This window comes from Chiloscyllium plagiosum, unplaced genomic scaffold (genome assembly GCF_037043375.1).
Source record: "Chiloscyllium plagiosum isolate Xiang-an unplaced genomic scaffold, Cpla_swu_hap1 HiC_scaffold_1, whole genome shotgun sequence".
Taxonomy (NCBI): Eukaryota; Metazoa; Chordata; class Chondrichthyes; order Orectolobiformes; family Hemiscylliidae; genus Chiloscyllium; species Chiloscyllium plagiosum.
Genome location: NW_028270139.1, coordinates 41484776 through 41505388, shown reverse-complemented (window position 1 = coordinate 41505388; position 20613 = coordinate 41484776). Strand labels below are relative to the sequence as shown.

The window sequence follows — 20613 nt, the reverse complement described above, 5'->3', positions numbered from 1 at the left end:
GCCTAATTGCTTGGAATAAACAGTAATCCTTTTTAAGTACAAAACCTGATCAGTGCTTTCTATCAACCTGGGCCTGAACCAGGAAATTGATGAATTTTGTGCACTTATTTCTTAATCTTTAACTTTTGAGACAAACTCCAGGAATAGCAGGGCTTGATTTCCAGCATACGCCCCCAATCAATCATGACAGCAGAAACACTATCAACTGTGCCAAGACATCCTAAAATAGAACTGGTCATTATCACATTGCTGTTTGTCACACCTTGCTATCCATAAATGGCTGTCATGTTTTGTACATTACAAGAGTGTTCAAACTTCAAAAGTAATTAATTGACTGTAAAGTGCTTTGGAATACCCTAAAGTTGTGAATGACTTCATATAAATGGCAACAGCAAGGTTGGTAGTTATATAATCAGGCCTTTAGCTTAACTATTCAAATACCTAACTCTAATAATTCATCGGTGTGAGACATTACATTATGATTTGCTTTACCAATTCACAAACACACTTTACTGCTGTAAACTGCATTTCCATTCATTCATAAAATCACGTTTTTGTAGTACATTTTGCTATTACAAGATAAAATAAATTAAAACATCCCTTCCAATCCATTACTGCTTCCTAATATTCTTCAATTATCAGCCCCATGCTACAAGCAGCATTTAGACCTGTTTCTATATCAAAAGCTACCCAAAGTGGTAATATTATAACCTACTCAGAACAATGCCCTACCTTCTTTCGTGTCTCCATAACTCACTTGAAACTATGGAAAATTATAATATTAATCCGCTCTTAATAACAGACTCTTAGACCTGAATAGATTGCAGAACATCAAACAGTTTCCTCCACTAGCACGTACCTTTTAAATACATATTAAGTAGGGCCACTACCCCCTTTAAGAAATTTACTATCAAAACAGCGCTTCTGTGAAATTGCATGCATGTATAAGAACTGTCAAAACCGGTAATAGTAAATGAAATCTCATGACCCAGCTGCGAGAGATCGATCTAATATCCTCTATACTTTTACTTAGTACATGTAAAAGTTCTCACTTATTTGGATTATACGGGTCTAGTTTTTGTTTTACTAACATTACTAACTTAAAATGCAAAAGGACTAACACCCCTTAATTATGCAAGCTTGGACAGAACAGACGTGCTAATCCCATTAAGAACAACAGCCAGCATTTAACAAGTGCTTAGACCATCTCTTGCTTCCCAAGGACAGACAGCATGCAAACTTGTCTGTACAATAGATACAACTATGTGACACCATCGTGCTAAAATTTTAATGGATGCAAGAACTGTGTATAAAGAGGCTACTGTAAAACTGTACTTCGGTTTCCATCGCCATCTCGAACTGTGCTACTACAGATGTTCACCACTCCCTAATCTCAGTCCTTATTCAACACAATCCCACATCGGTATCATTATTTTGAAATTGAAAAGAGTTGTATGAACTAATAAATGATATATAAAGATATTTAACACAAGTCTTGTAAAAAATTTATTTCTGTTCTTTACAAATTCTCTTTTGTTTTCAAATTACACCATGCCACTTTTTACAGCTTTTGGTTGATCAGCTTCATTCAGGAATTCTGGCTTTGATGCTTCCAAGTTGACATTAACCCATCAAGTAACCCCTGAAAAAAAATTCAGATCTTTATAAAAACATTACAATATTACAACAACTTTATCTATTCCCTTTTCAAGAAAACGAGCTCAGGTTTCTATAGATCAAAACTAATAGAGAGATACAGATGTTCACCATGAAACAAATTATGATTTGATTCAAATAAAAGCAAAACATTGCAGATAATGTAAATCTGTAGCAGTACAGAATACTGGACAGACTCTGTAGATCTGGCAGCATCTGTGAAGACAGAAATAGAATTAACCTTTTGAGTCTAATATGACACTCATTCAAAACAGCTTCAGGGTCATATCAGATTCAAAACATTCAACTCTCTTTCTCTCTCCATACTTGCTGAGTTTCTCCAGCATTTTGTATGTTTGTGTAAGATTTGATGTGATTTCCAGTACATTAATCAGATACTGTGGTGGTGGGTGGGATGACAGAACTTCACCAATTAGCAAAGCTTCCTCCTCCCTGTCACAAAGCAGTGAGCGGGTAAAAAGGCAAGTCCATGAGGAAGCAGTGCAAGACACTGAAGGTTCGCAGCCAACTGACTACAGTCTTAATGAAATTATAGTGCGACAGAATAGGGACATTTCAAGCACCTCAGCAAATACATGTAGTAAGAATCTCCAGGTGCTTAAGCTCAAGGCCAGGATCTCAGCTTGAGTAGCAACTGGAGTCACTGAACTGTCAGGGAGGATAATGGTTTCCTGGACTCTATATTCCAGGATTGTATATTCACCACACAGGTAATAAATTAGCACAATCAGTGAGTGACCATCTGGAAATGTTGGAAGAAGCGGTTATACAGGAATTTACAAGGCATGTGCCATTTTAAACAGGTACTTCATATTAATGACTGCAATACTCTGAAGGACTACAGACCAGATCATGGTACTTACGCGAAAATGTGTGCACTTTTGGGGAGAGGAGGAGAGAAAGGAGTGGGAAAGAGAATAGCAAAGTATAGAAATGAAGCTGTAATAGGCAAATCCATAATTAGAGCAAAAGACTGAGACATCATTGAGAGTCCCGCATTATGTTATCTGCCTTGCATAATAGTCAAGTGGGTTTAATATCCTATAACATTAAAGGATGTAATGTCTTCAGAAAAGATACAAGATGGGAAAAAAGCAAAGCAGAGGGAGTGCTGATTCGGGAAGACATTGCAGTGCTGGAAAGAGAGATGTCCTTCAAGGGACAGAGTCTAGTCTGTTAAGAGTTAAGAAAAAAATGGTAAAATCGTGCTGAGGATGTTCGATAGGTCTCCAAAAGAAAGGACCCCTGCTACATATAAATAACTTGAATTTTGGAATACCGAGCAAAATATAATACATTGCTGGTGATACCAAACACGGACGAATGGCAAAGTGCAGATGATACAAATTGCCTGCAACAGGTCACACATAACCGTGCAGAAAGGACAGACAAGTGGCAGATGGAATTTAATGCAGAGAAATATTAGGTGATTTATTTTTGGCAGATGGTCTCCGAAGAATTGATAAGGACTTACCAGCCCAGTTCTAAAAAATGTGCAGGAACAGAACAAAGTCGACAAGACACCTTCAAAGATTGATGCACATGATATATTGAGAGAAGCAAAGCATGTGGGACTTCAATCTCCATAAATACAGATACTGACTACAAAAGCAGAAAAGTAATGCTAAATCTTTGCGAAGCACTAGTTAAGCCATGACTAGCACACTGCATCCATTTCTGGCCAACACTCTTTAGGAAACAAGTGAAGGTCCTTGCCTGGTTACAGAAGGGTTTTACCAGAATAGTTCCAATGATGAGAGATTTTATTTACATGGGTTGGTGGTGGTTTAACCTGAGGGTCATCACATTGTACAGGACATTGGTTAGGCCACTTTTGGAATACTGTATGCAATTCTGGTCTCCTTCCTATCGGAAGGGCGTTGTGAAACTTGAAAGGGTTCAGGTAAGATTTACAAGGATGATGCCAGGGTTGGAGGATTTGAGCTATAGTGAGAGGCTGAATAGGCGGGGGTTGTTTTTGCTGGAAAGTTGGAAGCTGAGGGGTGACCTTATAAAGTTTTATAAAATCATGAGGGGCATGGATAGGATAAATAGAAGTCTTTTTCCTGGGGCGGGGGAGTCCAGAACAAGAAGGCATAAGTTTGGGTGACAGGAGAAAGATATAAAAAGAGACCTATGGGGTAACTTTTTTATGCAGGTGGTGTATGTATGGAATGTGCTGCCAGAGGAAGTGGTGGAAGCTGGTTCAATTGCAACATTTAAAAGGTATCTGGATGGGTATATGAATAGGAAGGGTTTGGAGAGATATGGGTTGGGTACTGGCAAATGGTTGGTATATCTGGTCAGCATGGACGAGTTGAACCGAAGGGTTTGTTTCCGAAATGTACATCTCTATAACTCTATGACTATGACCTCAGGGGAGGGGAGAGGTTGAGAAGAGAGTCATTGATGATCTTCTCAACTGGAGTGCAGGAATCAAACCACACTGTTGGCATCACTCTGTATCGCAACCCAGCCATTCAGCCAACTAAGCTAACCAAACCCCAAGGATTTCTTTATGAAACAAGTTACTAAGGACAGCTACCCATTCACCAACTTGATCAGGAACAGTTCTCAGACTCATCTACACTTCTGAAGTATTTCCCACTAAACACAAGAGCATATGTAAACATTCTTACTGGAGCACAATGCCTCTGACCATCACTTCTTAGAAAAGGAGGTGGCGTAAAGAAGGGGTGATCAAGTGTGAGAATCTCAAAATACACAACAAACATAGTGGTATGGCCATGAATAAAATGTGATCTATGTCCACCCTAGGCACTCCCAGCCTTGAGGTGAAATCAGCACAGTCTGGAGACTTGGTGCTGGATCAGACTGGGTTGGAAAGACTTGTTATTCTGAACTTTTTAATTCTTTATTTTTCTAATCTATTCCTTTTTTTTTTACCTAAGATGACATGAAGGTCTGTAATGCTAGACATTTTATTTCTTTATTTTTCTAACTTTTTTTCCGAAGAATTTGTACTTAAGAATCTGCACCTCGGTACATTTGTACCTAAGATGGTGCTGTAAGTGGTGACTTGTAAACTTTTCACTGTACTCATGTGAGTACGTGACAATAAAGCTAGTTCCAATTCAATGTCCAAATTAAACACTTTTTAAAAATTTTACAATATGAATTTTTAGAAGGCAGCACAGTGGCTCAGTGGTCAGCACTGCTGCTTCACAGCACCAGGGACCCAGGTTCGATTCCAGCCTTGGGCGACTGTCTGTGTAGAGTTTGCACATTCTCCCCGTGTCTGCGTGGGTTTCCTCCGGGTGCTCCGGTTTCCTCCCACAGTCCAAAGATGTGCAGGTCAGATGAACTGGCCATGCTAAATTGCCCATAGTGTTAGGTGCATTAAGACATAAGACCATAAGACATAGGAGTGGAAGTAAGGCCATTCGGCCCATTGAGTCCACTCCGCCATTCAATCATGGCTGATGGGCATTTCAACTCCACTTATCCACATTCTCTCTGTAGACCTTAATTCCTTGTGACATCAAGAATTCACGTCTCACATGAGTACAGTGAAAAGTTTACAAGTCGCCACTTACAGCACCATCTTAGGTACAAATGTACCGAGGTGCAGATTCTTAAGTACAAATTCTTCGGAAAAAAAGTTAGAAAAATAAAGAAATAAAATGTCTAGCATTACAGACCTTCATGTCATCTTAAAAAAAAAGGAATAAATTAGAAAAATAAAGAATTAAAAAGTCCAGAATAACAAGTCTTTCCAACCCAGTCTGATCCAGCACCAAGTCTCCAGACAGTGCTGATTTCACCTCAAGGCTGGGAGTGCCTAGGGTGGACATAGTGGTATGGCCATGAATAAAATGTGATCTATGTTTGTTGTGTATTTTGAGATTTTGAGATTAGTCAGGGGTAAGTATAGGGTAGGAGAATGGGTCTGGGTGGGTTACACTTTGGAGAGTCGGCGTGGACTTGTTGGGCCGAAGGGCCTGTTTCCCTACTGTGGGGAAGCTAATCTAATCTAAATAGAGAAATGAAGACCTTTGACAAAGCAGCTGGAATACTGAACTTTTAACTTGTGTTGCCTAAAGAGGTTTGTTGTACCACATAGTTCTTTTAAGATTTAAATACGTGCAGCTTAAAGGAACATTGACTGCACATAGCCTGTTTGTTCCGGTGCTTGCCTGCTCTTTTTTTGCACTAGAAGCAATGCAAGAACAGTGGGCCATGGCAGTCATTAAAGACTATTGAAGTAAAGTTTTCAAATCAATTCTCCCACTTCCTGTGCTAAATGGCAGCTACTGCAAGGCAATGGAGAGAAGGGCTCACCTCCCACAGCAGTATATTGAGAATGATTTATTTAAATAGAATATCCTGACTTTCTTTAGAGTGCTTGAAATCCCAAATGAGAGCATGGGGCAATGTGAAAATTAGTGAAGTCTCCCCAGACTGAATACAAATCACCCCAAATGGAAATCTGCAAATTGCCTGGTCAGTGTAAGGTCAATTAAAGAACTTATTAATTGATGCTTGCCATATACAACTCCACTTGGCTAACTTCACTGATTGTATTATTAAGTATCATTACAGTAGAATCAAGACATACTTCCAAAAAAGGTGTTACAGGTAACCAAATAGGCTAACCCTCTTATTTGGCTGATTTTCCTTGAACATTATTAAATTCTAAATTTAAAAAATTTAAAATATGCTCAGACAAAATAAGGATACATAGTGGCATGCATCATTCAAAATAAAGATGATACTAGATCAGCATTTGATACTTACGGCAGTTTCATTCTCATGAAGACTCTAGCCATGAAGAAGCTCAACAGGACACTGACAAAACCAATGAACAATAGTAGAAACCTATTCAGCTTTGGAATGTTGGGAGCATTTGAGCGATCCAAGATTATGAACCCTAGCCCTCCCATTGTAAACAGAAAACTTGAGGCAAGACCTTCCATTATGTACTGTCCATTGACTCTGAAAAGATGAAATGAGAGAACATTATTAGATCTAATATACAATGTCTCCAAAATGAGAAAAGTATGGGAACAAATCACCACAAGCACGGGAGTTAATCTTAGATAGACTTAGATCTGAGAGATAATTTTATCTGTTAAGCGTCAGACACACACACACACTTCCCATTTTGATGATTTTTTGATTACAAATCGCAAAAAAGGTTAATTTATCTTAATAATGATAAAACTGCTTCATGCTCCATAACAGGCTCAATGCATCAAAAAAACTGGGACACTTGAAAAAACAACAGAAAAAGATGTTTTTTGGAGTGCATGAGCAGACAGGATGGACAGACATCCTTATTTTCCTCACTGATCCAGTGCATCTGTCATTAATGCCCTCATATTCCAAACAAAAAAAAAAGTGCATGGGTTCGATTCCTGGGCACTGCAGGTCTATGCACTCTTAGTCTAGAGGAAAAATGCAACAGCTCTGCAAAATGGGATAGGAGCGTAGATCAGAATACAGATCAATTCTGATGCCACTAATCCAAAATAACCTACTGACACAAAGCTAGCTAACATTACACAAATGAAAGCAAAAACAAAAAGGCTGCAATAACAACGCAGATATACCTGTATGCTAAGAAGGCTACAGGCCTCTGGTGGCCATGTTCATCTGTCATTGATCCCACACTTGGAGGCTCCACAATGACATCATAAATGATACCTAATAAAGCAGCAAATATCTTTTAAATCTACAGCAAAGAATCTAAATATGTTTGCATATTTAAAAACGAAAACAGCATTGGGAGAAAATGTCAATATTTAATCATAAGACTAGGAGCATTCAAGATGATTATGGCTGATCTCCTAATTCTCAATTCCACTTCTGCCTTTTCGTGATATTCCCTCAGTTCCCTTACTGGTTAAAAATCTCTTAGCCACAACAACCCGCTGTGGAAAAGAATCCCAGAGATTCACAATCCTGAAAGAAGAAATTCTTCCTTATCTCTATATGAAGTAGGTGACCCATTATTCAGAGACTCTGGTACTAAACTCTCTCACACAGGGGAACCACCCTGACAAGTTTCTAGGGTGCTTTTGGAGCTGGGTTCATTCAGATGAAACAACTGTAGCAAACATCCTTTCATATTTCATTCCTCTTGATTTCCCATTTGTTTCCCTATTCACTTATTATATCTGCATACTGACTTTATTGATTCATGTACCAGGACATTCAGATCGCTCTATACCTGAAAGGTCCCTCCGTATTCTCTCCATTTATGTAACATGCTGTTTCTCTCTCTTTTTTGCCAAAATGGAGAAGTTTATTGGTGAGTCCAGGATGGTGATGAGCATCCTGAGGTAGGAAGGTGGTCAGTCAGCAGCTATGGCCCACATTAAACCAATAACATAGGGAGAAAGAGGGATGTGACCTAGCAGTCAGGATTTAGGGTACTCAGTAGAAAATAAGCAAGCAAAATCTTAAGATTACTCCCACTGTCACATGCAAGTGAATACAAGAAAAGGAGGATAAGATCATCGGAGAATGCATTGCTAGGATATTAGTGCAGTAAGGAGGGCATTGAATTCTTGGGTCATTGGGACTAATTCTGGAGGACATGGGAGCTACGAAGTCCAGCTGATTTACCTGAATAGAGTTGAAATTAAATTTGTTGCTGGACATTTTGCTAGTTTAAGCTAGTTTAGCAGAGTGACAGGGACACTCCAGTACATGCAGTTAAGGCAATATCAGAAATGAAAATTAGATGCAGAAAGTTAGTGGGTGAGTCTGGAGGGATCAGAAAACAAAGGCTGGGGATTTAAAAAAATAGCAGTGCTCAAGGGTATGTACATCAGTGGAAGGAAGTATAGCAAAATAAGGCAATCAAGCTGAGGGCACAGATAGAAGCGAGGCAGCATGGTATCAAAACCATGTCAGAAATAAGCCCTGAAGGGGGACTGGGATGACATTTCAGTGTGCCTGCTTACAGAGCTTTCAGACCAGAGAGATGGAGGGTGATAAAAGATAGGAAAAGGGTCATTTTGGTCAAAGAAACACGTACAGCTGTGAGGAATGGGGATATGGTAGAAGGATAAACAAATAAAATTATGTGAATTGAGCTGAGTAACACACTACCAACAGGATACTGTAGTTGAAAAATGTGGTGCTGGAAAAACACAGCAGGCCAGGCAGCATCCGAGGAGCAGTTTCAGGCATATGCCCTTCTTCAGGAATGAGTCCTCACTTTCTCCTAACAGGTTCCTATAGACCCCCAAAGAGTCAGAGAGAGAGAGAGACAGAAGAGCAAATACATGGCAAACATCTGAGAAATGAAAGAACAATAGGAAAGCAAAACTAGAGGAGTTTAATTACCCTCATATTAACTTGGATAGTTTCAGTGTGATAGGAATTGAGTAGAATTATGAGGTGCATTCAGAAGAATTGTTTTTGGTCAGTATTCAGCAAGTCCAACAAGGGAGGGAAAAATATGGATTTGTTTTAGGAAATGAAGCTAGAAAGGCAGAGGAGTGGCACTGATTATAATTCAGTTAGTTTTAACATAATTAAGGAAAAAGACAAATATCAATTAAGAGCTCCAAGTTGGAGCAAAGCCAATTTTACTTAGCCAGAGATTCAACAAAGTGGATTGAAAGAGTTACTTGAAGATAAATCAATATTTGAGCAGTGGTAAGCATTCAATGGGTTCAACGTAAATGTGCTCCCAGAAAGTGGGACAGCCACCTCTATAAATTATCAAGGAGCATACAGGGTAAGGCAGACGAAAAGCAAAGATTAGTTGTGTGGAACATAGTGGAATTGTGCAGGGGTGTGCGCTGGGACTAATCTATTCACATTATATATCAACAATCTGGACAAAGAAACTGAGGGCATTGCTGCTAAGTTTGGAGGTGACATGATGATATGTGGAGGAGCACATAGTGTGAGGAAGCAGGGAGGCCACAGAAGGAAAACCAAAAGAACTACAATGCTGTCAATCTGATACAAAAAGAGAAGTTGCTGGAAAAGATCAGGTCTGGCAGCATCTGTGAAGAAAAATCAGAGGTAATGTTTCAGGCCGGGTGAGCTTTCATCAGAACTGTTCTGAGGAAAGGTTACCGAATCTAAAACATTAACTCTAATTTCTCTTCACAGACGCTGCCAGGCTTGCTGAGCTTTTTCAGGCTGCAGAAGGACATGGACAGGCTAGGAAAGTGGGCAAAGAAGTGGCAGATGCAATATAATGTGGGAAAGTGTGAGGGTATGCACTTTGGTAGGAAGAATAGAAGTATAGACTATTTTCTAAACAAGGAAAGGCTTTGGAAATCTAAAGCACAAAGTAACTTGGAAGTCCTCGTTCAAGATTCTCTTAAGATTAATATGCAGGTTCAGTTAGCAGTTAAGATGACAAATGCAATGTTAACATTCATTTCAAGAGAGCTAGAGTACAAGAGGAGAAATATACTGCTGAAGTGTATATGGCCCTGGTCAGACTGCATTTGGAATATTGAGGGCAGTGTTGAGCCCTGTATCTCAGGAAAGATGTGCTGACGTTGCAGGTAGATCCACTGGAGGTTTACAAAAATGATCCCTGTGATGAAGGACGTGTGATATGAGGGGAGGTCGAGGACTCTGGCCCTGTAGGAGTCCAAAACTGGAGGATGTGGTTTAAGGTTGGGGGGGGGGGGAATAAAAGAGGACCTACAGGGCAACTTTTTCACACATGCATGGAATAAGCTGCGAGAGGAAGTGGTAAAGGTTGGTACAATTACAACATTTAAAAGGCACCTGGGTGGGTATATGGATAGTAAGAGTTGAGGGGGATATGGGCCAAATACTGGCAAATGGGACTAGATTAATTTAGGATATCTGTCAGCATGGACAAGTTGGACTGAAGGGTCTGTTTCCATGCTGTACAGCTCTCTGGCTCTATGACAAGCTCAAGGCTGAGGCTCCTGGATCCTTTTACTAGCCTCACTTGTAGTCACACCCTTCTGCCCCTGAACGAATTTGAGGGAGTGAATCCAATGGATGCGACTGCTTCTGGTCTTATGATTTATAACCTTTAAATGTTACTCCTATCTACCTTCAATCTGAAAGTAAGCTATTATAGTCAAATTGGCAGCTATCACCAACTAATGAATGTACCTACGATGTCACCCTTTTGTGCTGAGCTCCTGATTTTGGACTTTGATTTATCCAATGCTATTCCCATGGTGTTTCCAAATTCTAAATGCTCACTCGAGCTGTATATCTCTCACAATCCATACTACAGAGGAGGAAGTGCTGAATGTCTTGAAATGCATAAAAGTGGATAGATCCTCAGGACCTGATCAGGTGTACCCTAGAACTCTATGGGGAGCTAGAGAAGTGATTGCTGGGTCCATTGTTGAGATATTTGTATCATCGATAGTCACAGGTGAGGTGCTGGAAGACTGGAGGTTGGCTAACGTGGTGCCACTATTTAAGCAAGGTGGTAAGGACAAGACAGGGAACTATCGACCAATGAGCCTGGCATCGATGGTGGGCATTTTGTTGGCAGGAATCCTTAGGGACAGGATTTACACATATTTGGAAAAGCAAGGATTGATTAGGGATAGTCAACATGGCTTTGTCCTTGGGAAATCATGTCTCACGAACTTGATTAAGTTTTTTGAAGAAGTAACAAAGAGGATTGATGAGGGCAGAGCTGCAGACGTGACCTACGTGAACTTCAGTAAAGCATTTGACAAGGTTCCCCATGGGAGATTCATTAGCAAGGTTAGATCTCTTGGAATACAGGGAGAACTAGCTCAAATGTAGAAGACAGAGAATGGTGCTGGAAGGCTGTTTTCAGACTGGAGGCCTGTGACAGTGGAGTGCCACATAGATCGGTGCTGGGTTCACTACTTTTTATCATTTATATAAATGACTTGAAAGTGAGCATAACAGGTGTAGTTAGTAAGTTTGCAGATGACACCAAAATTGGAGGTGTAGTGGACAACGAAGAAGGTTACCTCGGATTACAATGGGATTTGATAAGATGGGTCAATAGGCTGAGAAGTGGCAGACGGAGTTTAGTTTAGATAAATACGAGGAGCTGCATTTTGGGAAAGCAAATCTTAGTAGGATATATACAGTTAATGGTAAGATCCTAGGGAGTGTTGCTGAACAAAGAGACCTTGGAGTGCAGTTTCATAGCTCCTTGAAAGTAGAGTTGCAGGTAGATAAGATAGTGAAGGCAGCGTTTGGTATGCTTTCCTTTGTTGCTCAGAGCAAAGAGTACAGGAGTTGGGAGGTCATATTGTGGCTGTATAGGACATTGGTTAGGCAACGTTTGGAACATTGCATCAATTCTTTACAAGGATGTTGCCAGGTTTGGAGGATTTGAGGTATAGGGAGAGGCTGAATGGGCTGGGGCTGTTTTCGCTGGAGAGTCAGTGGCTGAGGGGTGACCTTATAGAGGTTTATAAAGTCATGAGGGGCACGGATAGGATAAATAGACAAGGTTTTTCCCCCTGGCGTGGGGGAGTCCAGAACTAGAAGGCACAGGTATAGGGTGAGAAGGGAAAGATATAAAAGAGACCTATGGGGAAACTTTTTCACGCAGAGGGTAGTGCGTGTATGGAATGAGCTACTAGAGGAAGTGATGGAGGCTGGTACAATTGCAACGTTTAAAAGACATCTGGATTGGCATATGAATAGGAATGGTTTGGAGGGACAGGGGCCAGGTACTGGCAGGGGGGACTAGGTTGGGTTGGGATATCTGGTCAGCATGGACAAGTTGGACCAAAGGGTTTGTTTCAATGCTGTACATCTTTATGACTTTATGACTCTGTGGTGTCTCCTTCGTGACTATGTGAAATTGCACTTGACCGTAAGTCTAGTGCAAATAGAATGCAACCCCTGACAAGTGCAAAGTGATACATTTGCAGAGATCAAACAAGGCTAATGAATTTCCAATTAATCAAGAATATGAAGGGTTGCAATGGAAATTAAGGACTTCGGAGTCAATGTCTATAAATCAGGTCAATAAGTTGGTTAAGACCATCACCTGCAAGCCACTCACTATCCTTACTTGGAAATATATGACTCTTATTTCACTTGGCCATGGAATTCCCTCTTTAACAGCACTGTGCATCCACCTATAGCACATGGATTGCAGCAGTTCAAGATAACAACTCACCACCACTTTCAGGGCAACTAGGGACAGATAGTAAACGTGGCCCAGCCAATGACACCCACATCCCCCTAACGAACAAAAAAAATGTTTACCTATATAGCCAAGATAAGAATTGTCTGGCAATGCTGAAGCTGTATAAATCAATTATTATTTAGGCAACATACTGTGTGCAGGTCTGGTCACTTCATTTCAAAAAGGATGAAATTCACCAGAAGTTGCAGAGGATATTTACGAAGATGTTGCCAGGACTTTAGAATGACAGTTGTGGGGGGGAATGTTGAAGAGACAGGAGCTGATCTCTTTGGAACAGAAGAGGCTGAGGAGAGATTTAATTGAAATGTTCAAATCTGAAGGGGGCCTGCATAAAATGGACGGGAAAGGGTCTGTTTACTTTAGCAAAGAGATCAGTGTCTCGGGGGCACAGATTTCAAATGATTCATAGAACAATTATGAGGATGATGATTTTCTTTCACCAAAAGAATGGTAGATTCTGAAAATGGTAAACCTCAATTCATTGAAAAGATCCAGGGACCTAGGTTTGATTCCAACCTCAGGCAACTGGTCGTGTAGAGTTTGCACATTCTCCCCACATCTGCCTGTGTTTCGGTTTCCTCCAACACTCCAAACATGTTTAGGTGCTAAATTGCCCATAATGTTCAGGGGATGTGTAGGTTAGGTGTATTAGTCGTGAGAAATGTAGGGTTAAAGGGTATGTGATGGGTCTGGAAGGTATACCCAGAGGGTTGGTGTGGACTTGTTGGACCAAATGGTCAGTTCCACATTGTAGGGAGTCTACGATTTTCTGTCTCAGTATACAACTCAAGTGCTGCAACCTGCAAAGCTATGGACCAAATGAGGGAAAGTGTGATTACGTTAGGTGACCTATTTATTCAGCACAAATAATATTAGGTCAAGTGGCCCTTTTCTGGGCCACAAACGCTTTATAGTTTGGAATTCCCATATTATACTCCAATTCTTGCTATCCCTTTTGCACATACCTTACAGCCTCTGCTCAACTGATTTGGAGATGCCAGTGTTGGACTGGGGTGTACAAAGTTAAAACTCACACAATACCAGGTTAAAAACAATGACTGCAGATGCTGGAAACCAGATTCTGGATTAGTGGTGCTGGAAGAGCACAGCAGTTCAGGCAGCATCCAAGGAGCTTTGAAATGTATGAAGGGCTTTTGCCCGAAACGTCGATTTCAAAGCTCCTTGGATGCTGCCTGAACTGCTGTGCTCTTCCAGCACCACTAATCCAGAATCACACAACATCAGGTTATAGTGCAACAGGTTTAATTGGATATTCCTGTGGGACTATAACCTGGTGTTGTGTGATTTTTAACTCTGCTCAAACTGAAGTTTCCTAACCAGGTTTGTTCATCAGCAAGCAGAAGTTTAAAGTTTGACCCTGTAAACAAGAGTCAAGATTGGACTAACTCAAAGTGAGACGCCCTCCTTCAAGAGTAAGTCTGCCCGGTATCTCAGGGAGGTCTCGGGCCGGGTATGGGAGCTGGTTGCTCCGGGAGACGGTACCGCGGAGGGAGGGGGTCGGCCGGTCACTCACCGCCGGTGATGAGGAAATAGGAGATGATGACCAGGGCGTAGACGGTCATGGCGGACGGCATGTGAAGCCACCCCGGCTTCTTGAGCTTCACATTGGGGCATTCCAACACCGCGAAAGGCAGCGCGAACACCGCCTCCATCTCCAGGCACTGACCTCCAGCGCGACGTGGCCCGGAAACCCCGACGGTCAACTTCCGGTCTGCGTCACCCACCCACCCGCGAGGCCCCGCCCCTTCCCTGGGCCCGTCACGTGACCCGCGCCCAGGCGGCGCCGTGGGGCTGATGATGTCACAAGGACTGTTGCCGCTGCGGTTGTTACATGAGGCTCTGGCCAGCTTCATTTCCAGGACGTCCCTCAGAGCTTTACAGTCGCTGCAGTCACTCTGGGACCATCCTTTGCCAGAGATGTGGAATTGTTCAAGAAACAGAAAAGGTTTTTTTTTCCCCAGGGGGGTGAGGCAGTCCAGAACTAGCGGGTGAGAGAGGAAAGATTTAAAAGGGACCTAATGGGCAACTTTTTCACGCAGAGGGTGGTGTGTGTGTATGGAATGAGGTGCCAGAGGAAGTGTATAATTACACTTAAAAGCATCTGGATGGGTTTATGAATAGGAAGGGTTTGGAGGGATATGGGCCAAATCCTGGCAATTGGGACTAAATTGGTTTAGGATATCTGGTCAGCACAGACGGGTTAGACTGAAGGGCCTGTTTCCATGCTGTACATCTCTCACTTGAACCTGCCCCCGTCTTCCCTCTCTTCCCCTTACACAATTACTAACTCCGTCTGTGTTAGGATTTTTACATTCCTACCTTACCACTAATTTCTTCCACCTCCCTGATTTGGCCACCATATCTTTTAGGTTAGCTGAATTATTGGACAGCTGGTTCGCAGTGTAAAGTGATACCAATAGTATGGGTTCCATTTGCACGCACAGACAGGTCCTCATGAAGGCCCCTTCTTCTCAGGCCTTGACTGAGGTCTGATGAGCCTCAGGTTAACTCATCTGTCTTTAATGAGAGAGCAGCTTTGTGGTCCATGTGTATCATGTACCTCTATCCCCACATATAGTAATGTTGATGAATGACCAGATAATTTTTCTTGTGATGTTGGTCCATGAGATCTTGGCATAGGCAGATAGGTGGTGGCTTTCACACCCACAGTATTTTACAGAAGTTGTACACCAATCCAGCCCATAAACTCTGCTGCTCTTTCCACAATTGCTGTCAGATTTGTTAAGTATTTTCAGTAGTTTCTGCCTGTTTAAAATTTCTGTCACCCATGATGACTTGCTTTTGGTTGTTTATGAGAGGAGTCAGGATGACTAGAACAAGATTGAATATGAAAAGTTCAGTTCACACTCTCCATGGAATTTAATTTGCCACCTGGTCTACTATGTCATTTTGAAGTTTATCATTATCCTCCTTCCAAATATGTCACTGTGAGTTTTGAAGCCATGCCATGTATATGAAGGTGCAGGTCATTCACAAATATTAACAAAACACTCTGAGAAATTTCAGTGTATATCTTTTTCCAGTCAAAAGAATAACCAACCGTTCACCGGTATTAAGTGTTATCTTTAAAGTACATTAGATTAAGAATAAAAATATTCACAGATTGGCTGCACAGCAACATTTGGACAAAGTCACTTCCCACACAAGCTGTTGACACTGGGGTTTCTTCCTGGATAAGGAATGACTGACTGTATGATTATTGTTGTTATTTGGAGGCACTCTTGTTAGATTGTAGATCCTCCTTTAAGAGTTTTGGGTTGCTTCTTTTTGCAACCTTCCACTTGAGTAATGAGGTATCCCAGCTTGCTATAAACCCCCAAACTTTAGGGCACCAGTGCCAAACAATCAGATTTTGCTGATAGCTATTATAACTTTAGCTGAAAGTTGAAGAAAGGTCACTGGACGCAAAACGTTAACACGGTTTTCCATCACCGATTGCCCCATACCGGCTCAGTTTCATCAGAAATTTCTGTTTTTGTTTCTAATTTCTGGCATCCATAGTTCTTTGTTTTATTTTAAATATTTTAAAGTAATTTAGTCATACACCTAAAGATATGGCCAGATTTAAAGTATTGTCTTACTACACTTTTGTTTTCAGCAGTAGTATTGTCAGCCTTCACCAGTTACTTTTCTTTGCAATGAAAACAAAACATTTTGTATTTCTCAGAATTCTATTGTAATCAGACTAAAAATGGATTATTTGCTTTTGGGAATCAGCACTGATCGATCTGCTAAGGCCCTTTTGACATGATATTAATAATTAATTTCTAGGTTTCAATGTTAATGTATATATCCAATATCCAATAGATATGTTGAGCAAATAACTGCAAAGGAATGGTGAGAGATTATCTCGAGTAAACACTGAGTCCTGAGATTGTTGTCTAGGCTATGAACATGATAATGTTTGAATGTCAAATCAAGTTAAGTTTTTTTTATCTGTTGGAAATTCAGTTCGAGCTAATTAAAATGTTTAAATTAATTGTAATCATAAGGACACAAAATGAGCCTGTCACAGGCAACCGACTTGATTATTTAAATGTACTGAAATAGTTTTCAAAACAGTTAATCAATGAAACAGTAAAACCTTAACATTGGCAAGGAATAAGCAATGAGAAAACACAGCAAGGAGGTTAATTACTCCTGTGAGATATTGAATTCTAGGTCCCTTTGCTAACTCACACACAACCAATCACCCACAAACAAAGCTGCATTAGGAGATTATTTCAAAAAGCCGCCACACACTGCAGCACAAAGGAACTACAAAGAGCAGAAATCACCCATACTGTGTTTTCAAGAAGAATGGGTACCCAATGAATACAGTCCACCGATTTCTCAGCAACAAACCCAAATAAGTAGACAAAACACACCCAGAAACCCTAGCCACTTTATCCTACATCATAGACATCTCTGAAATGACTGCCAGACTGCTCAGACCCCTTGGCATCAAGGTAGCCCACAAACCCATCAACACACTAAAACAGCAGCTAATGAACAAAAAAGACCCTGTAGACCCTGTTCAGACAACAAGCAAAATGAATGTCAATTACAAAATACCGTGCAAGAACTGTAACAAACACTACTAGCCAGAAAACTAGCCAGCAGGAAGTATGAACATCAACAAAAAGATATGACTCAGTATCACTAGTATCCTTACATACAGATGAGGAAAAACACCACTTTGACTGGGACAATGCATCCATCCTAGGACAAGCCAAGCAGAGACAGCATGAGAATTCCTAGAAGCATGGCATTCCAACTGGAGCTCTATCAACAAACACATCGATTTGGACCCCATTTACCATCCTCCAAGAAAAAGCATCAGAAATAACATCACCAAACATCGAAAGAAACTTAAACACATAAATAGAAAGCAGGACATAACACCAGGTCTTCACTGGAGGCTCACTGATGACATCACCTAGTATGGTGACAAAACATCTGAAACTGAACCTTCCAGCTCAGCAAGCAAACTCACATCCAAAAAATAAATTTCTTGTCAGGCAGATGTCAATGTTTTGCTGTCCTGGAACAGTTTGACTAGGAGTGTGGCTAGCTCAGGAGGACTTAAGTTAGTACTATTTCTGGAATGTTGCCCATATTCTTGGCAGTATTCAGTGTCTTCAGCCCTTTCTTGATTTCATGTGGAATGAATTGAATTGGTAGATGACTGGCATCTATGATGCTGGGTCTTCTGGAAAAGGCTGAGATGGATTATCCAATCTGCACCCCAGGCTGAAGGTGGGTGCCAATGAGTAATGATGCTGCTCCTTTAACAACATTATGCTATCCTTGGCTTTTTTTCAGAGAGGTAGTAAAAGCAGCAATTCCGAAAGGTCTAGGTTTGATGGGTTTTAGGGCCAGTTTGATTATAGCTAACAGATACTACCTCAGGTAAAAGGCTTTCATGTTTAAAAAAACACTTGTACAATGAAAGAGGAGTGGCCAGTTCTCCCAGCTCAGCTTTACTCTGGTTTTGGTTTGGTTTTAACAGTCTGGCTGTCAGTCAGTTTTGAGGCTGCTGTTCCAGGAAATAGCTACATGGAAGAAGGTGTTCCATGATGAATCTCTCTGCCATCTCTCTCTCTCTCTCCTGTAAGAACATGTGTTTGATTTTACCTTTCTTGCCAAGGGGTGTTATGTGAATTGTTGCAAATATTTGGAGCAGCACCATTAAGTTGGGATAATCTGTTGGGTCAAGTTATTCTGTATTCTGTTCTCTTTTAATTGTGCTTCATTGGGTAATCTTGGAAATAAATGCTGTTTTGTTTATACTAAGTGGTTTGACCACCTGCATCTCTCCTGGAATATCCGCTGTACACCTGCTTAAAATAACTAACAAGGTTAAGGTAAGGGCGACTTTCTTGAAATGGTTTGAGGGGGTCTGCCCTAGTCCATAACAGATTTCATTTGAATTAATGAGCTGTGCTTTCTCATTATCAAGGGTGGGCGTGTTTGTGAAGCCTCCAATTCCCGTTAGTTTTTAATTGTTCATGACCAATCATGACTGGATGTGACAGGACTGCAGAGCTTTGGTTTTTCTCTATTTTTCTCTTTCTGTGTCTTTGCAGATTGCCTCTATTTTTCAATCTTACTCCAATAGTAATGTGCCCTACTGTCCTCTTTGTTTTTCTTATAGCTGTAATAACCTGTGTATTTTTTACTTCAGAGTTGAAAAGTGTGGTGCTAGAAAAGCGCAGTGGGCCAGGCAGCATCTGAGGAGCAGGAGAATCGACGTTTCGGGCATAAGCCCTTATTTCAGTTTTGTAATCAGCTGTGTAACCAAGATGGTGCTAGAGAATGGTGACTTGTACATTTCTCACTGTACTCTGGTATTCCTATACTTGAGTACACATGACAATAAATGCTAATTCGAATTTTTAGTGATCTGTGCATATGTACTCCCTGACTCTATTGCTTCTTTGCCATGTTGAGAGTTTTTATTTCCAAGGAGAATGTGGTCCCTTCATTCCACTTAGCCCATTGCTGCTGGAACCTAGTGGCTTGGTAGGGCAGTTAAGAGTGAAACCACTGAAGTGGGTGACTCTCAGGTCTGACCAGATAAGGATGGCAGATTGCCTTTCCTCAGGACGTTATTGTGCCAGATTTGCTCACAACAATCAACAGAAGTTACATGGTCACCGTCAGATTAGCTTTTAATTGCAGATTTTCATTGACTCAGATGTCACCATCTGGTTAGGTGGATTGGCCATGCTAAATTGCTCATAGTGTCCAGGGACGTGGAGGCTAGGTGGGTTAGTCATGGGGAATGCAAAAGGATTAACATCTCTTAATTGTGCGAGCAGACCAGACAGACACCCTTAATCTTATCAGGCGTAACAACCAGCATTTAGCACGTGTTTTAACCCATTTCCTGTCTCTGAGGACAGAAGCCCCTCAAACCTTTGTGTACTATAGATTAAACAGTATAACACTATAGTAATGGAATGTTAATGTATGTAAAAACTATGTATAAAGAGGTTATTGTAAGAATGTATTTCTGGATTCTATTGCTGCTTCAAATTTGTGCTACTTGTGGTTGCTGAATAAAGAGGCTATTTCACCGCTCACTGATTTCAGTCATTATTTGAACTCGATCCCACACTCCCATCATGCATATATATCATGCATTCGTCAAATCTTTATAAGTGCTTATATATAACAATATACATAAATTCGAGAACCAATTTGTCCTAATCTGAGGGACTAAGCTCATTTCCCAGAATGCATACAATGATGATACTGAGACAAGGGGCAATTCTCATTGTTCACAGCATCCTTCTCTTTTGTCAAGAACAGATTACAGCAACAGAGATTTGCACATCAAAAGACCTCCCTTCCTGGTTCAACAATCTATACAGTTTCCCTTTCTAAAACAATAATACCAAGAGAGACATCAAACAAGGATCTCACTCAATTACAGTCAGATATAAAATTTTCATGATTGCGGCATCTACTCAAAAGAGTTTAAATTTTCTGAAATAAAATAATCTCAGTAAACACAACATTGGACAAACGGGCAGAAAACTAGTCACCAGGATACATGAACATCAACTAGACCCCCTCTCACTAGCATCTTTACATACAGATAAGGAAGGACACCACTTCGACTGGGACAATACGTCTATCCTAGAACAAGACAAACAGAGGCACGTGCGAGAATTCCTTGAAGCATGGCACTCCAACCAGAACTCTATCAGCTTTCGTAGTTTAGGACTTGGTCTGTGTGTGTGGCTTTCCTGTATACCTTTGTGGTGAAT

The 20613-nt window shown here is 40.9% G+C and overlaps 2 protein-coding genes across 2 annotated transcripts in view; one reads left to right on the top strand and one right to left on the bottom strand.

The window, feature by feature from the left end:
* LOC122552290 (vesicle-associated membrane protein 8) overlaps positions 1–20613 on the top strand; it is a 135526-nt gene that overhangs the window by 63702 nt on the left and 51211 nt on the right. The window lies entirely within an intron of this gene.
* ostc (oligosaccharyltransferase complex subunit) lies at positions 1494–14522 on the bottom strand. The gene is made up of 4 exons (XM_043694961.2): positions 14349–14522; positions 7251–7344; positions 6436–6633; positions 1494–1642 (listed from the first exon to the last, which is right to left on the bottom strand). The coding sequence occupies exons 1-4, from the start codon at positions 14485–14487 to the stop codon at positions 1624–1626; spliced, it is 450 nt and encodes a 149-aa protein (XP_043550896.1). The 5' UTR covers positions 14488–14522; the 3' UTR covers positions 1494–1623.

What these genes read in the sequence shown, in the direction of transcription:
- ostc (XM_043694961.2), bottom strand. Translation starts at nt 14,487, where the DNA reads ATGGAGGCGGTGTTCGCGCTGCCTTTCGCGGTGTTGGAATGCCCCAAT. An exon ending in CTATTTCCTCATCACCGGCG is followed by an intron (nt 7,345 to 14,348) that starts GTGAGTGACCGG and finishes CTGCTTTATTAG; the next exon opens with GTATCATTTATGATGTCATT. An exon ending in GTAGCCTTCTTAGCATACAG is followed by an intron (nt 6,634 to 7,250) that starts GTATATCTGCGT and finishes TCATCTTTTCAG; the next exon opens with AGTCAATGGACAGTACATAA.